General features: G+C 38.9%; 2 protein-coding genes across 3 annotated transcripts in view; both read right to left on the bottom strand.

The window, feature by feature from the left end:
- Nucleotides 1-18,702, bottom strand: part of LOC101741520 (uncharacterized) — a 215,540-nt gene that overhangs the window by 141,539 nt on the left and 55,299 nt on the right. The gene's annotated exons all lie outside the window — the stretch shown is intronic.
- Nucleotides 1-18,702, bottom strand: part of LOC101738743 (protein neuralized) — a 53,238-nt gene that overhangs the window by 18,302 nt on the left and 16,234 nt on the right. The window contains exon 1 of one of the 2 annotated variants that reach the window (XM_038020135.2): nt 18,109-18,485. The exons of the other annotated variant lie outside the window; for it this stretch is intronic. Coding sequence (XP_037876063.1) covers nt 18,109-18,316 — 208 coding nt within the window. The 5' untranslated portion in view covers nt 18,317-18,485. Of the gene's footprint in view, nt 1-18,108; nt 18,486-18,702 lie in introns of those variants that run through there. 2 annotated transcript variants of the gene reach the window in all.

The following is an 18,702-nucleotide window of genomic DNA, read 5'->3' as shown; positions in this document are numbered from 1 at the left end:
GTGGACGAGCTCACAGCCCACCTGGTGTTAAGTGGTTACTGGAGCCCATAGACATTACAACGTAAATGCGCCACCCACCTTGAGATATAAGTTCTAAGGTCTCAAATATAGTTACAACGAAGCACTGCTCTTGTTAGGGCCAGTGTTAGCAACACTCTCTCAGGTTGAGTCCGTGAGCTCATCTACTCGCCCAGTGAATCAAGTGTGACCCCTCGAGGTCTCTAGAATAGGTATGAAAAAACAAACTTACTTTTTTTTTATTGCTTACATGGGTGGACGAGCATACAGCCCACCTGGTGTTGAGTGGTTACTGGAGCCCATAGACATCTACGACGTAAATGCGTCACTCACCTTGAGACATAAGTTCTAATGTCTCAAGTATAGTTACAACGAAGCACTGCTCTTGTTAGGGCCAGTGTTAGCAACACTCTCTCAGGTTGAGTCCGTGAGCTCACGTACTCGCCCAGTGAATCAAGTGTGACCCCTCTAGGTCTCTAGAATAGGTATGAAAAAACGAATTTACTTTTTTATTTATTGCTTAGATGGGTGGGCGATCTCACAGGCCACCTGGTGTTAAGTGGTTACTGGAGCCCATAGACATCTACGACGTAAATGCGCCACCCACCTTGAGATATAAGTTCTAAGCTCTCAAGTAAACCGTATTAATGGTTAACAGTGAAATTGTGTCAAAATACTAGGCGATAATACTAGATACGTCGTAAGATTAGGTTATCGCTGATCAGATATCGTTATCAAGTCCGCGCTGCTCGTAGATCGTGGGAAAACGGAATACTACTCTTAAGATGCGTAAAGCTGTAAAGAGTTGTTCATAAAAGCTTTAACGCCTCGATTTATGTGTCTGTGTGTCAAAGCTTCTTTAGTTCGGACGCTTTTTTAAAGCTAATAGAGCACGCAATGTATTTTGAAAGTGAAATACTTTGGAAAGTGTAATCGTGTTTTTGGAACATGTCAGTTTTTTTTTAAAGTAGACCATCTTCCTTTTCTAGAATCATTTTCGAATCACGTCTATCTGAAGACCTCATTTTAGGGCTCGGGAATGATCAGAGGCCTTATAGGTCTAAACTTGTCTGAACGACAGTGTAATCTTTGGCATCACGCCCTTAAAAAAAAAAAAACTTGCATAAGTAAACCCTTTGCCATAATAGAAAAAAAATAAGAACACACCTATTAATCTATGACCTGCATAATTAGACACTACTCTTGAAATCGGACGTCCTTTTCACACATATACACATCTCGCTTACGCATCGCGTTTAATAACAACACACGAATAGAACTAACTGCCTTTAAAGTCGTGTTTTTAAAAATGGAACACTGCTCTCGCCTGATATTACGAGTACCGTGTGACAGGATGTTGTTATATTTCATTATTGTAACGTTGGCGATGTTTTTGTTTTACTTTAATTGTCTATCTTTTAATGTTGGTAATTGTTGATCGTAATCAGTTTCGATCCGGTATTTTAAGTGATACGTTTTGAAGGCGTTTTCTTTTTTTAAATATTATGTTCTAAGTATATTTAATTTTATTATGTCGAAGGAATTGTTATACAAAACTTAGAACCTCCTTACAAAATCTATGGAATAAAAACGTACATAATAATTATGAGATGCTAAACTATTTATCATTCAAAAGTACATAATTGCCTTAAAAATTTAGTACTAAACGTAACATCATGACGGTTAATCATCGAGTTCAATTTCGGAAAGTAGCTCTTATGTCTAATGCTTTTAATGATCATAATCGACTTTCGTCGTTACGTTACCCTTTCTATGTGGCAACGGCCGAGTCTCACGGTCCGTGGGAACTTCACCTTTCCGATGTATCGATTACATTCGCATCTCGATACTAGGAGAGTAACGATTATGTCAGCCGGTGACACGTATCGATTTTGTGAATATCGATTATTTTTTTCATCAATTATTAAAATTACTTTTAATCTTCTAATATGTACGTGAAGCAAAGTCTTTGTAACGATTTTTAAGAAAATTGTTCAAGCGGAGGGTATGAAATTTCCCACACTTATAGAGAATATAGAGAAGGAGTGTAGAATGTCAATTTTTTTTAATTATGCATAAAAAATACATTACTTATGTAAATCAATGAAAATACATTATGTACACACACGCATACATACTCTTTTGTTTATTATTTAGTCTTTGGTCAAATTGAGAATAGATTATTATTGTTTGTCTTTATTAATATTTGTAAAATCTGTGATAATAGAAGTTGTCTTTGACAATAGAACCATAATAATGTTCAAACTTATGATTTCAATTAATTATAGTCGAATTTCCACTACAAGGGACTAGTTAAATAAATGTTTTGTAAGCAGACGAGCACGCGGCCCTTCTGATGGTAAGTCGTCATCGTCGCTCATGGATATCAGCAAGACCAGGAGCACAACACTCTAAAGAAAACAGTAACAAGTACCAGGCGCTCATAAAGGCAAGGAACGTTCAATCATATTTCGAACGCCCGTTCAAAATACATTGTTATTGGCGGAAGCGTTCTCGTAATGTGCCAAAAACAGGTGAAATTACTTATAATAAATTCAATAGAACCAATATCCCGGAAGCGAAACATCTTGCAAATGAACCAGAATACATTCACACAGCAAGCAGCGTACCTTTAGTATGCAAAGTATGAAAATTAAACCATTAGAATATGTACTTTATTCTTGATATCATTAAATCTATATTCCCGTAAATGTAATTTGGTTGACTTTCAAAAATACAATTTTAATTTTGGTATCGCTTTAAAGGAAAATGCGCTCTGTGCAACGTCGATAAGACTACGACAGTAAGTTCTCGGTTGCATTATAAGGTACCGTCGAGTTTGAATAATGAGTTTCGTGTTTGTAAAACGAAATGACGTTCTCTGTTGTATTTTGAATTTAGAATTCGTTCTCACGATGGCGTCCGCTAGTGATACAAATTTTTTTTTTCATTTTCCGCGGAACAATTCAAAATACTGATTTTTGACAAAATTAAATTAAAACTTACGTAGGAAACTTTTTTTTTGTATTGTTACTATTGTTACTATTTATTTCTTATCATTCACGAATGTTGCCAGGCTAAAAAATCATGACCTATAACGGTATAAGCGTTCAGAAATAACCGGGAAATAAGACTGGCAGTAAAAACACTCCCTTTACTATAAATAGGGTTGATAAGTTTAATGATTCTCAAACTTAATGACAATAAGAGTAAAGTGTCTTAAGTATAAAAAAAATCGATAATAATTTTTTCTCCATTTTTTTTTACTCTTTAAACACATGATCACTACTATCCCAAGACCAAGACGAGGTCACGGCCCACTGGTGTTAAGTGGTTACTGGAGCCAATAGACATCTACAACGTAAATGCGCCACCCACCTTGAGATATAAGTTCTAAGGTCTATGTATAGTTACAACGACTGCTCCGCCTTTCAAACCGAAACGCATTACTGCTTCACGGCTGCAATAGGCGGGGCGGTGGTACCTACCCGTGCGGACTCACAAGAGGTCCTACCACCAGTAAGCTTCATGTATTATTGCTTAAAAAAATAAAAATCACGTATTAATATATGAGATACCTTTCGCGTGTGCATTAATAATATATTTTACTCAAGTAAATCTGTGAATCACTCAACATCGAGTCAGGTCAATACGTCATCTGAGAAAAAAGAGCAAACTTTAAAAAGCAAATCTCCCTCAATCTTTTCACGTAATCTAATATAATAAAAAAAAACGAGACAATGTTAGTATTCTAAGCACGCCCGTCGGAAAGAGACGGGACGACTCCGATCCTGAGCATTAGAGAGGGACGGAAGATTTGCGGAATATTGTGTTAGACAGGCAGTTAGTTCCCATGGGCCGGTAATATATTTTTTTTTATGGTGTACCTAATTCCAGTGTTATTGACTTCGAAATTCGAATTGCTCTGTTCGAATTCGTTCCGGTTCCGAAATTTGAATTGAATTTAAAAATATAAGTATTGAGACAAAAAAAAAAACTAAATGTAATTTTTATCATCTAAAAACACTTTGGAAAGTTACATTAAATTTTTATTATTTTTTATTTTATTTTAGTACAACGTTTAGTACTTTCTGTCGGTGCGTGCGATGTTCTACAAAATCTGAAGCAAAGATTGCAAATTTTTTAATATAATGTAATCTGACCCAACCATAATTCGACGGGTGAAAGTCTATTTGGTTTAAGCGACATTTATCTTTGCAATTAAAGGTCCGTTTTATTCGGTATTTGTACGAACAGTTCCATGTTTTTAATTGAACTTCAATTAAGTTTACTCCATTCCAATAGCTAAAGAACTTTTATTTGTTATTATATTTTTTTCAAAACTTTAACCTTTAAATTTCTCCCCTATAAAATATCAAAAATCTCGCAATAATAGCCTATATCATTCCTCCGTTAAGAATAAATTCCCGCCAAAATGTTAGCATTAAAAACAATATCGAACGCAATGTATAGGAGCTACCAACACAATAAAAAAAAAAACATTAAAAAAAATCAAGTCAAGACAACGTGACGCGACGGTTAGCGACAGACATTAGTAGTACTAAATTCATAATTTTTCGAATTTGGAATTTCGAACGCATTCATACAAACGTATCTCTCTATAACGCTCGCTCCGTTTTCTCACGATCATTAGTGTTGAATTTTTATAGGGCTGCCTCCTATGTTCACTATTTGATTTATTTTAATTATTTTTCTCGATGGGCTGATGAGATCACAGCTCGACTGGTGATAAGTTATCACGGGAACATCGTTAGTTTTAAGATATGAGATCCACGTTTCGATAGTGTTTTCCTGTCGTTTAAGCCGAAAAAAATATGGGATATTCCCACACGAAAAACAAATGCATCATGTTTGATATAACAATTCGCTTATTATATACTAGCGGAGCCGGCAGACTTCGTAGTGCCTCAATCGATAAATAAAAGACCTAAATTTTGTATAAAATAAGCTTCAAACAAACAAAAGAAATCCGTTCGACGGGGGACACATAGAAAGAAAAACAAAATTGTTATTTTTATTTAATTCCGAGCATTTTCATATGTATCTACCTTTTAAACCTTCTCTGGAACTCCACAAATAATTCAAGACGGAAATTAGCCAAATCGGTCCAGCCGTTCTTATGTTTTAGCGAGACTAACGAACAACAATTCATTTTTATATATAAAGATTACGGAGACGTTCCTTACAAATGTACAGGGTACAACTAGAAATAGATTAGTAGTATACAAAATACTCATTCATTGAAACAAAAACACACAACAAAACTCAGATTGCATTGAAGTTAGCTGTTAGACCTATAATTATATCGACAGGTGATTTTCGCAACTTTACAGGAGAACCATTTACAAATTAAGAAATATCATAACAAAAAAAAACTTCTTCAACTATTCCAATTAATTGACTTAACAACATAATTAAAATTCAATTAAAAAACATCTAACTGTCGATGCTAATACCAAATAAGAAGCAACTTTAATTACAAAGATAAACGTCACGTGTTAGCGAAATATCGCTTAAACCAAACAGCCTTTCACTCCTCGATATATCGACATAATAATAAATAATACATAATAAATACATAATTTGTAAGTTTTGGAATTGGTGAATTTATAATTGTAAATAGACATGCTTCAACAAAAACTGACTTCAAATAAAATAAAGATATTCCAAAACAAATTAATATACACTAAAAACAATAATCATCGAAATCGGTTGGCGCGATATTGAGTTATTCATCTGTTTGTCGCGCATAGTTAATGCAAATTCAAGACTTATATGGTTTTCTTCTGGATACCATTATCAGAACTGGACTAATTGTAATGGGACCATACGGGAAGCGTCAGCTATCTAATAAAAAAAGAGAATCATCAAAATCGATTCACCCAGTCAAAAGTTATGAGGTAACAAACATAAAAAAAAACATACAGTCGAATTGAGAACCTCCTCCTTTTTTGAAGTCAGTTAAAGAGCAATACGTGTCCTTTTTTTATTTACCAAACAACAGAGAGCCAGTAAGTACGTTGTAAATACGCATTCTTAAATGAATACATACCTACCATTATTTATTTGTTTAATTATTAATTTTAAATGTGCAATGCGTGAAGTTTCCTCAGATTGTATGACTGTGTGACTGCGTATCTGAACATAAGCTTCGTGTAAGCAATACACATTTGGCATGTGAATATAATATTTTTAGCAACGGCTTAATAATTTGAATAAATAAAAAAATACAAAAGTGGGTTGGAACGATCGACACAGAATATTAAATCTAAGACAAGTGAACGCTGCGCGCGCTTCCAGCAAAAGTGATCCGAGGTGGCGTGATGTCCCCGCTGGTCGGTCGGTTGCCCCTCCAGATGACGAGTTGCCCCTCCAGATGACGTCACGAGTCCACGTGAGTGCTCGTCGTCAATGGCTCCGCCCATCGACTTTGACTTAAGAGGAAGTCGCCTCTAATACGGCCTCTCCTGACTGGTGGACGTCCACGTTCACCTCGATGTCATGACCGTCTTCAATCTCTGACGATGCAGGACTCACTGTGTGCACAGCGTTGCTATCGGGGTGTTCTATGATATCGTCATAGAAATAGATTGTTTGCATTACAATCATGATTTTGGTACCATGAACCATTAGTAAAAGTTAGTAGTTCTTGTGAGCATTTTACATCACATTTCAGTGTGTTCATGTATAGTAGGCTCTTGTTGAGTTACGTTAGATGTACTGACGACACGGCACTGTTACCATATCGGGTGTATAATATACTGTGAGAGTAAAGTCTGGTTGACATGGCCAAGTTAACATGTCAAGCTAATACACTCGTAACGTGAACTGCGTTACCACGTCACACCTTTACGTGAACTTTGTTACCACGTCATAACATATACGTGAACTATGTTACCACGTTACAACATCTACGTGAACTATGTTACCACGTAAATCTCTGCGTGAACTATGTTACCACGTTACAACATCTACGTGAACTATGTTACCACGTAAATCTCTGCGTGAACTATGTTACCACGTTACAACATCTACGTGAACTATGTTACCACGTTACAACATCTACGTGAACTATGTTACCACGTAAATCTCTGCGTGAACTATGTTACCACGTTACAACATCTACGTGAACTATGTTACCACGTAAATCTCTGGAAGCATGCAGTCAACCCCAAGAATGTTTGACATTACGCGTCACTGGTGACTCAACTAGTGCCTGAACCCTACGAGGACTCGGCCTAACCTGACCTCCACCAAAAATTAAATCAACTCGTGAATCTGTAGACTAGCGTTCGCGAGTCAACCAGAGGGCCCATTATGCCCCGTATCATTATTAAAGTTCCGAGTTTGTCAGTCAGACCTCTGACCATCTTAATACAGAGCAACGATCTCCTGGCGCACTCGACGTATGAGGCAAAGCAATCTGATGCTAATTGCATAGCATTATAAAGAATATTGGCATACTCTAACTTTCGCGGACACAACGGCTTAAAGTCTTTTACGAAGTTACCCCACGTCCGGTCACTAGACAATCACACGTGTAACCAAGTACACTCATCACTCTTAAGACAGCCCAAAACTCGTGACAAATACTCAGTGCCTTCCCAGTTAAGGATCTAGTCCATTCTACTTCCTTACACAATGTGTCTATGTATTGCACGGCAGGGTAAAACTTAGAAATAAAGTAACCATGAGCTCGATCTGAATTTACGAATCTAATGGATTCGGTTAACTTCCGTGCTGATGTGGTAGTTGCCTTTTTATTGTCACAACGCGTGGTGGAACTATTTTACATCTATTCTCAAACGCGGGTACAATCGACACGGCGATGGAACAACACGGCGTCCCGTTTGCATGATCACCGACCTGGACAGTCGGACTGTTGTCTGATTGACGTATTGATGGAGTGTGCCGACTAGTAACATTTTGAACCCTTCGAATGTTATTTCCACCCATCGAAACTGAGCATTCAATCTCCAACATGTTCTATCGCGTCAATAAAAATAGACCGTAAGGTCGGTTGTGATAAAGTCGTTGAGCTAGTTACTTGGTGATTTATTACATTTCATAAGAGGGTATCCGACAAAAAAAATCTACTTCGCACCAAGAATCGATATCATTAACGCTGGGGTCAAAATTAGAAATATAAAAATGGTTCGACCTTACTTTGGACAGTGCACTTAATGCTCCGATGATCCTGTCTGTAGCGTCGTACGCGCGGGACTCTGACGGCGGCAGTGATGTGATTCCCAACGCCACCACGGGTCCGGCGCCACCACCGTCCGCGGTCGAGGGACGTGCGTCTTCTATCTGCGACCCTAGCGGGCTCGACTCACGCGCAACGTTCACATTTGAGTTTTAAGCAATTAAACGCGCCAATATTATTCTCCAATATTGGTCTCGAACATTCGGCGAATGCGAGCGTCCTCCTACCCTGCTTCCAGTTACACGTATATCGGTCATTACGTTGTTAATTTAATGCAAATTTTAAAAATAAACTTTACGCCAGGATAACCCAAAAGCGGATAGGGCACAAGCCCTATCCCACTTCTGATTTTAGCAACGGCTTAATAATTTGAATAAATAAAAAAATACAAAAGTGGGTTGGAACGATCGACACAGAATATTAAATCTAAGACAAGTGAACGCTGCGCGCGCTTCCAGCAAAAGTGATCCGAGGTGGCGTGATGTCCCCGCTGGTCGGTCGGTTGCCCCTCCAGATGACGAGTTGCCCCTCCAGATGACGTCACGAGTCCACGTGAGTGCTCGTCGTCAATGGCTCCGCCCATCGACTTTGACTTAAGAGGAAGTCGCCTCTAATAATATAATAATTATTATAATGTAATTTGTGAGAGCACGACACAGCCCTGCCGCATTATTATACCTCTTCGGCTAGCTTCGGCTAAATTCGGTTAACCTCGGAACCAACACTGACGTTCGTTCATGTTGTGTTCGAATTACGAAATTTCGAAAATGCTACGCGAACGGACCGTTGTAGATTAAAGTTAGGTAACACCAAATATTACGCAAATTTGCAATTTGGCGCGTGTGTGCTGAAATAAAACTGTAGCAATTTTAATTTTTTTTTGTAAGTAGTTGCTATTTTTGAAGTGATAACGTTTTATAAATCCAATGAATACCGACGCCACGCACGAAAAAGTGTCACGTTCCGCCTGAGCCTACGAGTGCAGAATATGGAGGGTAGAGGTAAGGAGAACCGTCTCTGTGTGTGAAAAAGTGTCCGTTAAAATCTGCTAAATAAGGGCGGCGCTACAGTAGCAACCGGGTAAATTTAAAAAAGGCGCTAACAGTTATTAGAGAATAATATAGAGAAATAAAAAAAGACGAAAGAACTGTGAGCACTACAAAATCACAAAAAGTATTTTATTTAAAGCTGATAAGAAAATGCAATCGATGTCTCCACGTTTTACCACAGCAATAATTTTTGGTTATATTAACGAAATTAGTTTGGACTACGTAAACATGTGATGTCTTGTATATTACACTGTCATTAACTACTCTAGTCAGTAAATATATTCAATTTCCAAACTCAGCATACTTCAATCAGTTAACGACTGCTCAATTCCTATCATACCCTGTGCCTATGCTAGCGCCATTCTGGAGGATTTTTGAACTGTTATTTAGTGTTGAAAGTGGGACACTTTTTCAAGCCTCTCCCATATGAGACGGTTCTCCTTACCTCTACCCTCCATAGCGCGGAACAAGCGAGAGAGAGGCACGATGGATCCAAGCGTTAGCTTGTGACAAATTTATCTCTCTTCTCGCGTGACGTCAGAGCTAGCATTTCGAATAGTTCCGCTACTGATGGTTATCACGTAAAACTATCGTCCCTAAACCGACTTTACAGAGATCTAATGTATTTTTTAACGCGCATTTTGTTTCTTGTAGACATCATCAAAACGTAAATGTTCCCGTTGAGACGTGAGATCGGAGTGTTAACTGCTTAACGAAAGAAAGAGACAGGACGAGTATGTAATGTAACCAGTAACCACTTAACACTAGGTGGGCTGTGAGCTCGTCCACCAATCTAAGCAATAAAAAAAGAAAAAGATATCACACTTATAGAATTGAAGTGGCTTAACTAAAAATTAAAAAAAAATGTGTTTTAATACTTCGAACGACTTATAAAAGTGGTTTCTATCAGTTTATAAAATTAAATTTAAATGTTAGCTTAGAAAAGTACAAAGTACATTTTCCGTCTCTTTTTAAATCAAGCGTATATTTTAAGCCTTAAGGTGCGCGCTTTAAGGCTTAAAAGATTAAAATTACAATTTTTTCAATTACCTACATTTTTGGGGTTTACCAAAAAACGAGAATTTTGGATTACGCCAGTTCAATTCTAATGGTCTTTTTTTTTTTTTGCTTAGATGGGTGGACGAGCTCACAGCCCACCTGATGTTAAGTGGTTACCTGGGGCCCATGGACATCTACAACGTAATTGCGCCACCCACCTTGAGATATAAGTTCTAAGATCTCAGTATAGTTACAACGGCTGCTCCGCCCTTCAAACCGAAACGCATAACTGCTTCACGGCAGAAATAGGCGGGCTGGTGGTACCTACCCGCGCGGGCTCACAAGAAGTCCTACCACCAGTGTTTTGTAATGCTGAATACATACGGAGAACGAGCTCACGGTCCTATCTGGTGGTAAGCGATCAGAGCTCATGGACAGCAGGAAAGTAAATGCCGGCGCGGCGGCGTCCAATTCGAGATGTGTCCAAGTCTTCATTTTAGTATATCAGTCGCTCCCCCCCTACATTCTTAACTAAAATGGCAATATAATGTGCAATATAATGTCGAAGTTTCAACAAAATTGTTCTACGGTAGAATATAGAGTACGTTGAACTTGAAATTGCGTTAAAAAAAATTTTTACACAAAAATACATAATCAAAAGTACTTTACTTTATCTTGGATACACATGTCCTATACGCGTCTTGCTCTAACACGCTAGCCGAGCTATTGCTGTCCCTTGCGTGTGCGTTTGTAAAGAACAGCTGTTTGAAAACGGGATCTCATGTGAGCTTGTTCTTTGAAATGTTAGGGTTGTCAAAGAAACTTAATTTAATGTTTCGAAATTATTTATATACAGTTTATTTTTCAGCATTGTAGTTCGATCGTTGCAGAGAGCAGAGGCACTGATGTGAAAAAATACTCCTTTAATATAGAAACACGTGTATCTCACACGTTAAATGGGATTCACCAACGGTGCTTTTAGGTATGTCATGTATGGGCTCGACAAGCGAATTAACCCCTAGACACAGCCCACTGATTTTCTCGCGGGATTTTCTCAGTGGGTCGCATTTCCGATCCGGTGGTAGATTCTGCGAAGCACGGCTCTTGCTAGGGTCAGTGTTAGCAACGTCGTCAGGTTAGAGCCCCGTGAGCTCACCTACTCACTCTTTTAAACTGCTATAAGCCCCTAGGTAACCAGCATAGGTAGAAAAATGGGGTACAAATCCATCAGATTCAATGCGTGCAAGAACGTCCACCGTACCACCACCAGTAAAGTCGCGTAAATTTAAAAACACTAATTGGATCACAAAATCTATCTTAACTGATACGAATCGTTAAAAAACATTTCCGCAATTATAAACACGAGTATAATAAGCTATGATAAAACATTTACTGAACGAAAAACATAGTTCTATGTTTTTATAATAGTACTCTAGCTGACCCGGCAGACTTCGTAGTGCCTCAATCGATAAATAAAATACCTAAACTTTTGTATATAATAAAATTAAAACAAACCAAAGGAATCCGTCCGACGGGGAACACATCAAAGGGAAAACAAAATTGTTATTTTTATTTAATTCCGAGCATTTTCATATTTATCTACATTTTAAACCTTCTGGACTTTCACGAATAATTCAGGACCAAAATTAGGCAAATCGATCCAGCCGTTCTCGAGTTTTAGCGAGAGTAACGAACAGCAATTCATGTTTATTTACATATTATTATATATGTAGATAACGGATTTTGTAAATTTTCAGAAACCACAAATTGATAAAATTTAATCTATTTGCCTATAACACAAATACTTGTATGATTGATTATTTTATTATTTTCCGTATTTAGTTATATACAATAATTAACAACGTATAAGTTTAGAGGCATCCTCTACAAGATGTCACTAGTTTCCATAAAGAAAAAAAAAATATTTGTTTTAATAGTATCGCAGTTTCACGGGCCCTGCCGTAAACGTCAGTCGCCCGCTTAAGTCTAATAAGCTCGAAAGCTGGTTTGTGTCATGTGCTTACCCTACCCAAACGTAATATGCATTTAAATTTCACATTAAAAACTTCGTAGTACCATCCCTAAGCGTTCGTCACAATCAGCTGTTGCGTTCGACATTATACTGTTTTTTTTCTTTCTTTCGTCCCGAATGTCGAGCTGCGCCCAGCTGTTCCTATTGTTTCCTTTTTCTTCAAAGCCTTCTTGAACATTTGTTTCCCCATTGCGTTACTGCCAGGCTTTTCGCACGTACGCCTTACGTAAAATATTTTAAACTTAAAATTTCACTTATAAGTTCGACTAATCCGAACATTTTTACTTGTGGTAGGACCTCTTGTGAGTCCGCACGGGTAGGTACCACCGCCCTGCTTATTTCTGCCCTGAAGCAGCTGTGCGTTTCGGTTTGAAGGGCAGGGCAGCCGTTGTAACTATACTGAGACCTTAGAGCTTATATATCAAGGTGGGTGGCGCATTTACGTTGTAGTTGTCTATGGGCTCCAGTAACCACTTAACACCAGGTGGGCTGTGAGCTTGTCCACCTATCTAAGCAATACTCACGACAGACTCATTCGGCACGACCGTCCGTGAAGCAGTAATAATAGTAAACCAATAATTAATTAATTATGTATAATGACGGAACGCTAAAAACGATTTTTCGTCACGTTTTTTTTTATTAACCTCCAGGGTTGCCAGATTTTTTTTCATCCTTTATGGGGCAAATGCTTAAGTAGGCGTAAAAATATGAGAATTTAGTTTTTTACCCGGGACAAATGAGAAAACAAAATTATGTAGTGACATTCTTTATTTTGTTTGACATATCTCCGGGGAGCAAGTCAGTTTTAACATATTTTTATCGATTTGAACATATTTATAAAAATCAATACAATTATTATGCTCGTAATCGTATGGTTCGAATATGGGACAGAGTCAGTCCCATCCAGACATTTTAAACTAAGCCTAAAATACGGGACGTCTGGCAACCCTATAATGACCACTATGGCTGTCAAAGAACACAAGATATTACCTAAATGTATACCTGTGTGCATAATGCGACTTTTATACTCAAATAGCTTCTCTTCGTTTGCCGCTAGGGGCGCTGTTCCAACTGCATTCAAATTTGAGTTAACTTTTACGCGATCGAGAACGTTAAAAAAAACTCGCACTAAAGCACACTGAATCTCGCTGACGACATTTTCAAGATAATTTACGAATTTTTATAAAAGTTTATACAATCACATTGAGAGCGTCGGTCAACTAAGCATCTTTGACACCTCATGGAAGATCTTCTCATTAACATTTAACCCCCAAAGTCAATATTCTGCCCCACACAGCCAATTTATTATTTTTCATTACCAAAACCAAAAATGACGTGTAAAAAGTAATTACTTATTGTTCTCAACTAATTCTACCGGATGTGCGGAAACCGACCGGAAGTCGACACAATGAGGGCGAGTCGGTACAAGTTCTCGGCCATTTGCTCATTTAAAACAGATGTGGAACATCAGTGTCTTCGAATTTCGAATGTTTTTCCTAATATTTTTAAAAACAAAGAACGTTTTCGAATTTGCGTGACGTCACAGCGGGTGTTAAGTATTATGCTCCTAGCACATTCTGAGCTCCTGGTACAATAGAAACGGGTCGGTGCAGTCGTCATTGTTATTGACAGAGCCAGAGTCGGTCCAGACATGTGGCGTGGGTCTCGAAAGACCTTGGTAATTAATGGTCCCGAAAACGGACATATTGGAAGTAATCACAAACAGCAGTAATTGTACCCCGAGATCAAATATGTGAATTAAATCGCAAACAATTATTGTTAACTAATTACTTGTGTTTACGAGTTCACCTCTTCAAGCGAATGAGTACGGTGATGTCCGTGGACATATATCGAATCCATATCAAACTAAACTTAAACATTTCCCTGCACGCAATTTTTGGGTTAAAAAAAGACCTCCCGGTCACTGTTCTCCGAGTAAATTAACCCACAGACAGCCCACTGAGTTTCTCGCCGGATCTTCTCAGTGGGTCGCGTTTCCGATCCGGTGGTAGATTCTGCGAAACACTGCTCTAGCTAGGGCCAGTGTTAGCAATTTATTGCTTAGATGGGTGGACGAGCTCACAGCCCACCTGGTGTTAAGTGGTTACTGGAGCCCATAGACCTCTACGACGTAAATGCGCCATCCACCTTGAGATATAAGTTCTAAGTTCTAATACCTCCGGTTTGAGCCCCGTGAGATCACCTACACGTCAAGGAAAATCTGAAATAGCCTCTTAAGGCTAGGTAGAAAAAAAAAGCAGTAACTGTACCTACCCTGAGATCGCGGATATGAATTAAATAAAGTTAACTCGCACACAATTATTGTATAGATTGCACAACTTTTAAACTAATTACTTGGGTACTTACTTACGAGTTCACCTCTTAAAGCGAATGAGTGTGGTGATGTCCACAGACACATACCCAATCCTTATCAGATTGAACGTAAACATTTCCCTGCAGGCAATTTTTTGGTAAAAAAAAAAGAAATATCCAAACATATTCACCTAGTCCAACCGCCTTTATTGGTAGACTTCTATAGATACATTAATTATCATGAAGTAATACAAATAAAAGAATCCAAAATGGCTTCCAAAACAGCTGTTCAATATAACATTTTAGATGTCGCATTTATCAACGGCAGATGTCTTGAGATCTTCCTCGATTCTCATAGCAAGCGTAATTAAAGAAATAGCCGATATATTTGTATGAGGTTCATAATCCACCTGCTCTTCTAGGCAATAACTGTGAGTCCGAATCCCCACCTTTCAAAACGGAGCGCTTAATTAGCTCATTTAGCGTGCTTGCGAGTTTTTTAACGTTCTCGATAGCGTAAAAGTTAACTCAATTTTGTATGGAGTCGGAACGTTTGCCTACGTTAGCCGCTAGGGACGCTGTTTCAACTGCATACAATTATGAGTTAACTTTTACGTTATCGAGAACGTTAAAAACTCGCTTTTTTTTTTCTACCTAAGCTGGTAGCCTGGAACGGCTATTCCAGCATAACCGTAACTAGTAGGTGAGCTCACGGGGCTCAAACCTGACGACGATGCTAACACGAACCCTAGTAAGTCGTGCTTCGCAGAAACTACCACCGGATCGGAATCGCGACCTACTGAGAAGATCCGGCGAGAAACTCAGTGGGCTGTGTCCGAGAGTTAATTTACTCGTCGAGCCCTTCGTCGCAAGCGACGGGTTCGACGAGAACGGTGACCGGTGCTGGAAGTATCTAGAAGCACCGTTAGTGGATCGGGAGGATCCGAGATGCCGTGTTTTGGGCGACGTAGACTGCTTTCCATTCTGTCCAGAAACTCGCACTAAGCACACAGCCTACCTGGTGTTAAATTGTTACTGGAGACCATAGACATCTACAACGTAAACGCGCCACCCACCTTGATATATAAGTTCTAAGGTCTAAGTATAGTTACAACGGCTGCCCCAGCCTTCAAACCGAAACGCATTACTGCTTCACGGTAGAATTCCAACTTCTAATAATATTAAAAAAATGGTCCAACTTCTACTATTGTTAAAGAAAATTGACCTTACTACAACTACGACTAAAGTATGTTTTTATTTTGTCACGTACGGAACGTATCCCTTATAATACCATATATGTACACACACATATATCGAGGGGTGAAAGAAAGGCCATTTGTGTATTAAGCGACATTTTTGTAACTTTACAGAAGAACAATTTAAAGTTTAAAAGTTGGAGAGAAAAAAAAAGCTTAGTCTAAGTCAGTGATGTCCACGGACAGCTGAGGATTCACAACCTCAGAATAGGTACCTATTGTAATGTATTTTGGCGGTAATTTGTCAAAACAAAATTGTTCTAAATTATACATAACATACCTCCACGTATCTCATGTTATCCTGGTACTTTTACTCCTAATTACTTTTTTTTATTGTCCTTGTAGGCAGACGAGCTTACGGCCCACCTGATGGTGAGTGGTCACCGTCGCCCATGGACTACAGCAATGTCAGGGGCAGAGCTAAACTGCTGCCTACCATTAAGTACTCTCGACAAGCATCGTTTGAAGAAGGACATGTCATGGCGCTCGAGAAACACCGTGGAGGGGAGCTCATTCCAAAGTCGGATGGTGCGTAGCAGAAAAAATTATTAAACTGACAGATGAAACTATCTTGTTTAATATCTCCTCGCAGATCATGGTTTCCTGGTAACTTGTGACTATATTACTATTTTAGCCGGCGGCCCGATTGATGTTAAGTGGTTGCCGGACCGTTTTCTTTATTGCCCTTGCAGTCAGACGAGCATACGGCCCATCTGATGGTGAGTGATCACCGTCGCCCATGGACCTCAGCCAATGTTAGAAATCGGACAGACATCATCACGAATGTCAGACTCCCATCTCAAGATGTGCGCTACACTTTAAAATATGTTAACTAGCTACCGCTATTGTGGGAGAGTGCAATTACCACCAGTAAATTTGGTTCGTTTTACGTTACAATACTAAGAGATTGCTGTTGTCCATTCTCTGGTGAATCCTTTAATTTCTCTCAGGTTGAGCCCGACCGGGCGTAGCTGGAATAGCCTCTTAGACTACTAACGAATAAATAGACAAAGAATCCTACAGTCTTTTACCACGTCCCGGGGAGAGACGAGATGGTATTCGAGGATACCACGCCCTGGCTTCTATTAGATTACCCGCCAGATCTTCTCCGTGGGTCGCGATTCCGATCCGGTGGTAGATTAAGAGAAGCTCTGCCCTCGCTTGGGCCAGTGTTAGCAAATCCTCTTAGATTGGGCCCGTGAAGAACCTACATATACATAGGTTTAAGAAAACTATTAAAGAACGTCTGTGCAATAAAGCTTACTATAAAGTCAATGATTATCTAGAAGATTGCACAAAGTGGGAATGAGTTGCTCGCTCCGGGCATTTCAATATTGCAATAATTGTTATGTTATAATACTCATTGTAAAAAAAAATATAAAAAAAAAATCTAATACATATTTAAAAAAAAGACAATATGCCCGCTGAGTTTCTTGCCAGTTCTTCTCAGGACGGAGGCTAGTTTTTGTGAATTGGCGGTAGTTCTTTTTGACGTTTATCAAGTATGTATGTTGAATAATTTTTTTTTTATTTGATTTGATTGTGAGCTCACCTACCCGTCAAGGCGTAGCTGGAATAGCTTCTTAGACTATCAGGAAATAGGTCGGGAAAAAAGCTATTTCCTTCCTACCCCTTCCAAATCGAACAATTATTAAATGTTAAAACAATTAGTAAGCTGACCGACCATATCGTTAAAATACCTCCATAAAGAATTATAATTGCATCAAATGATTTCCCTAATGTGGGTGATTAAAATTAAATTAATGCATTGTTAATTTAATGGCCGTTAAATTTTCATTATAAATCTTTAAAGGTGATCTTTTGTTGTATGAACAAAGCAGAGATTATTAGCTTCTGAAGCCCACATGATCCAAGTTGATGGAATCACAATAACTTCAACGGCACGGGACAGACATCCCACGCATTTCGGCCACTAATCAATCGGTAGTTTCATCACACTTTATATTTCTATTAAACAGAGGGTAATTACTTAACCCACAGACACAGCCCACTGAGTTTCTCGTCGGATTTTCTCAGTGGGTCGCGTTTCCGATCCGGTAGTAGATTTAGCGACTGCTCTTGCTAGGGCTAGTGTTAGCAACGTCGTCAAGTTAGAGTCCCGTGAGCTCACCCACTCTAGCATGGCCCCTAGAAGTTACTAGAATAAGTAGGAAAAAACAAAAAAAAAAGGGTAGTTATATTACAATCGCTCACCTAAGCCTATTTTCTTTTTGATTTTCTTCAAAACTTTCATTTTCGATCCTTTTTTGTCTTTCACCGGGGTAGTCTCCGGCTCCGTCATGGCCATCGGAGGTAGGACCAAGGTCTGAGGGGGCATCTGTCCTGAAGACCTGGGGCAGGCCGGGCAGTGGCACACACCTCTGGCCTGCCGAACGCTAACACAACCACCAACGCCCATCATTTAAACGATTTAACTTGATATTTACGTGGGACAGTTTAATTCATCACTTTTTAACTTTTGATTATTTTATTATTATTATTTATTTACGCGGCGGCTGCGATCGCTCACGACGCGACACGACAACCAACTGACTACTACGAAGCGTAACGCTCGACTGACGCCGCGGGGACGTCGGGAAAGCTGCGCGCGCATACAAAACGTGCCCTTAGCGTTTGTCTCTTTCGCACGCACTATATTAAAGCGAGACGCAAGAGAGCAGTTGCGTTATTACAGTCGCTCCACACTTCACGCTTCAGGTGAGCCGTGAACTCTACTGTATATTTTTTTTTAATTTTTTTTTTAATATACTGCCATTACTTTTGGACAGTGTCTTCATGTATTGAATT

The sequence above is a fragment of the Bombyx mori genome, chromosome 24, assembly GCF_030269925.1.
Source record: "Bombyx mori chromosome 24, ASM3026992v2".
In the NCBI taxonomy this organism is placed as follows: Eukaryota; Metazoa; Arthropoda; class Insecta; order Lepidoptera; family Bombycidae; genus Bombyx; species Bombyx mori.
This window is presented reverse-complemented; position numbering and strand designations above follow the sequence as displayed.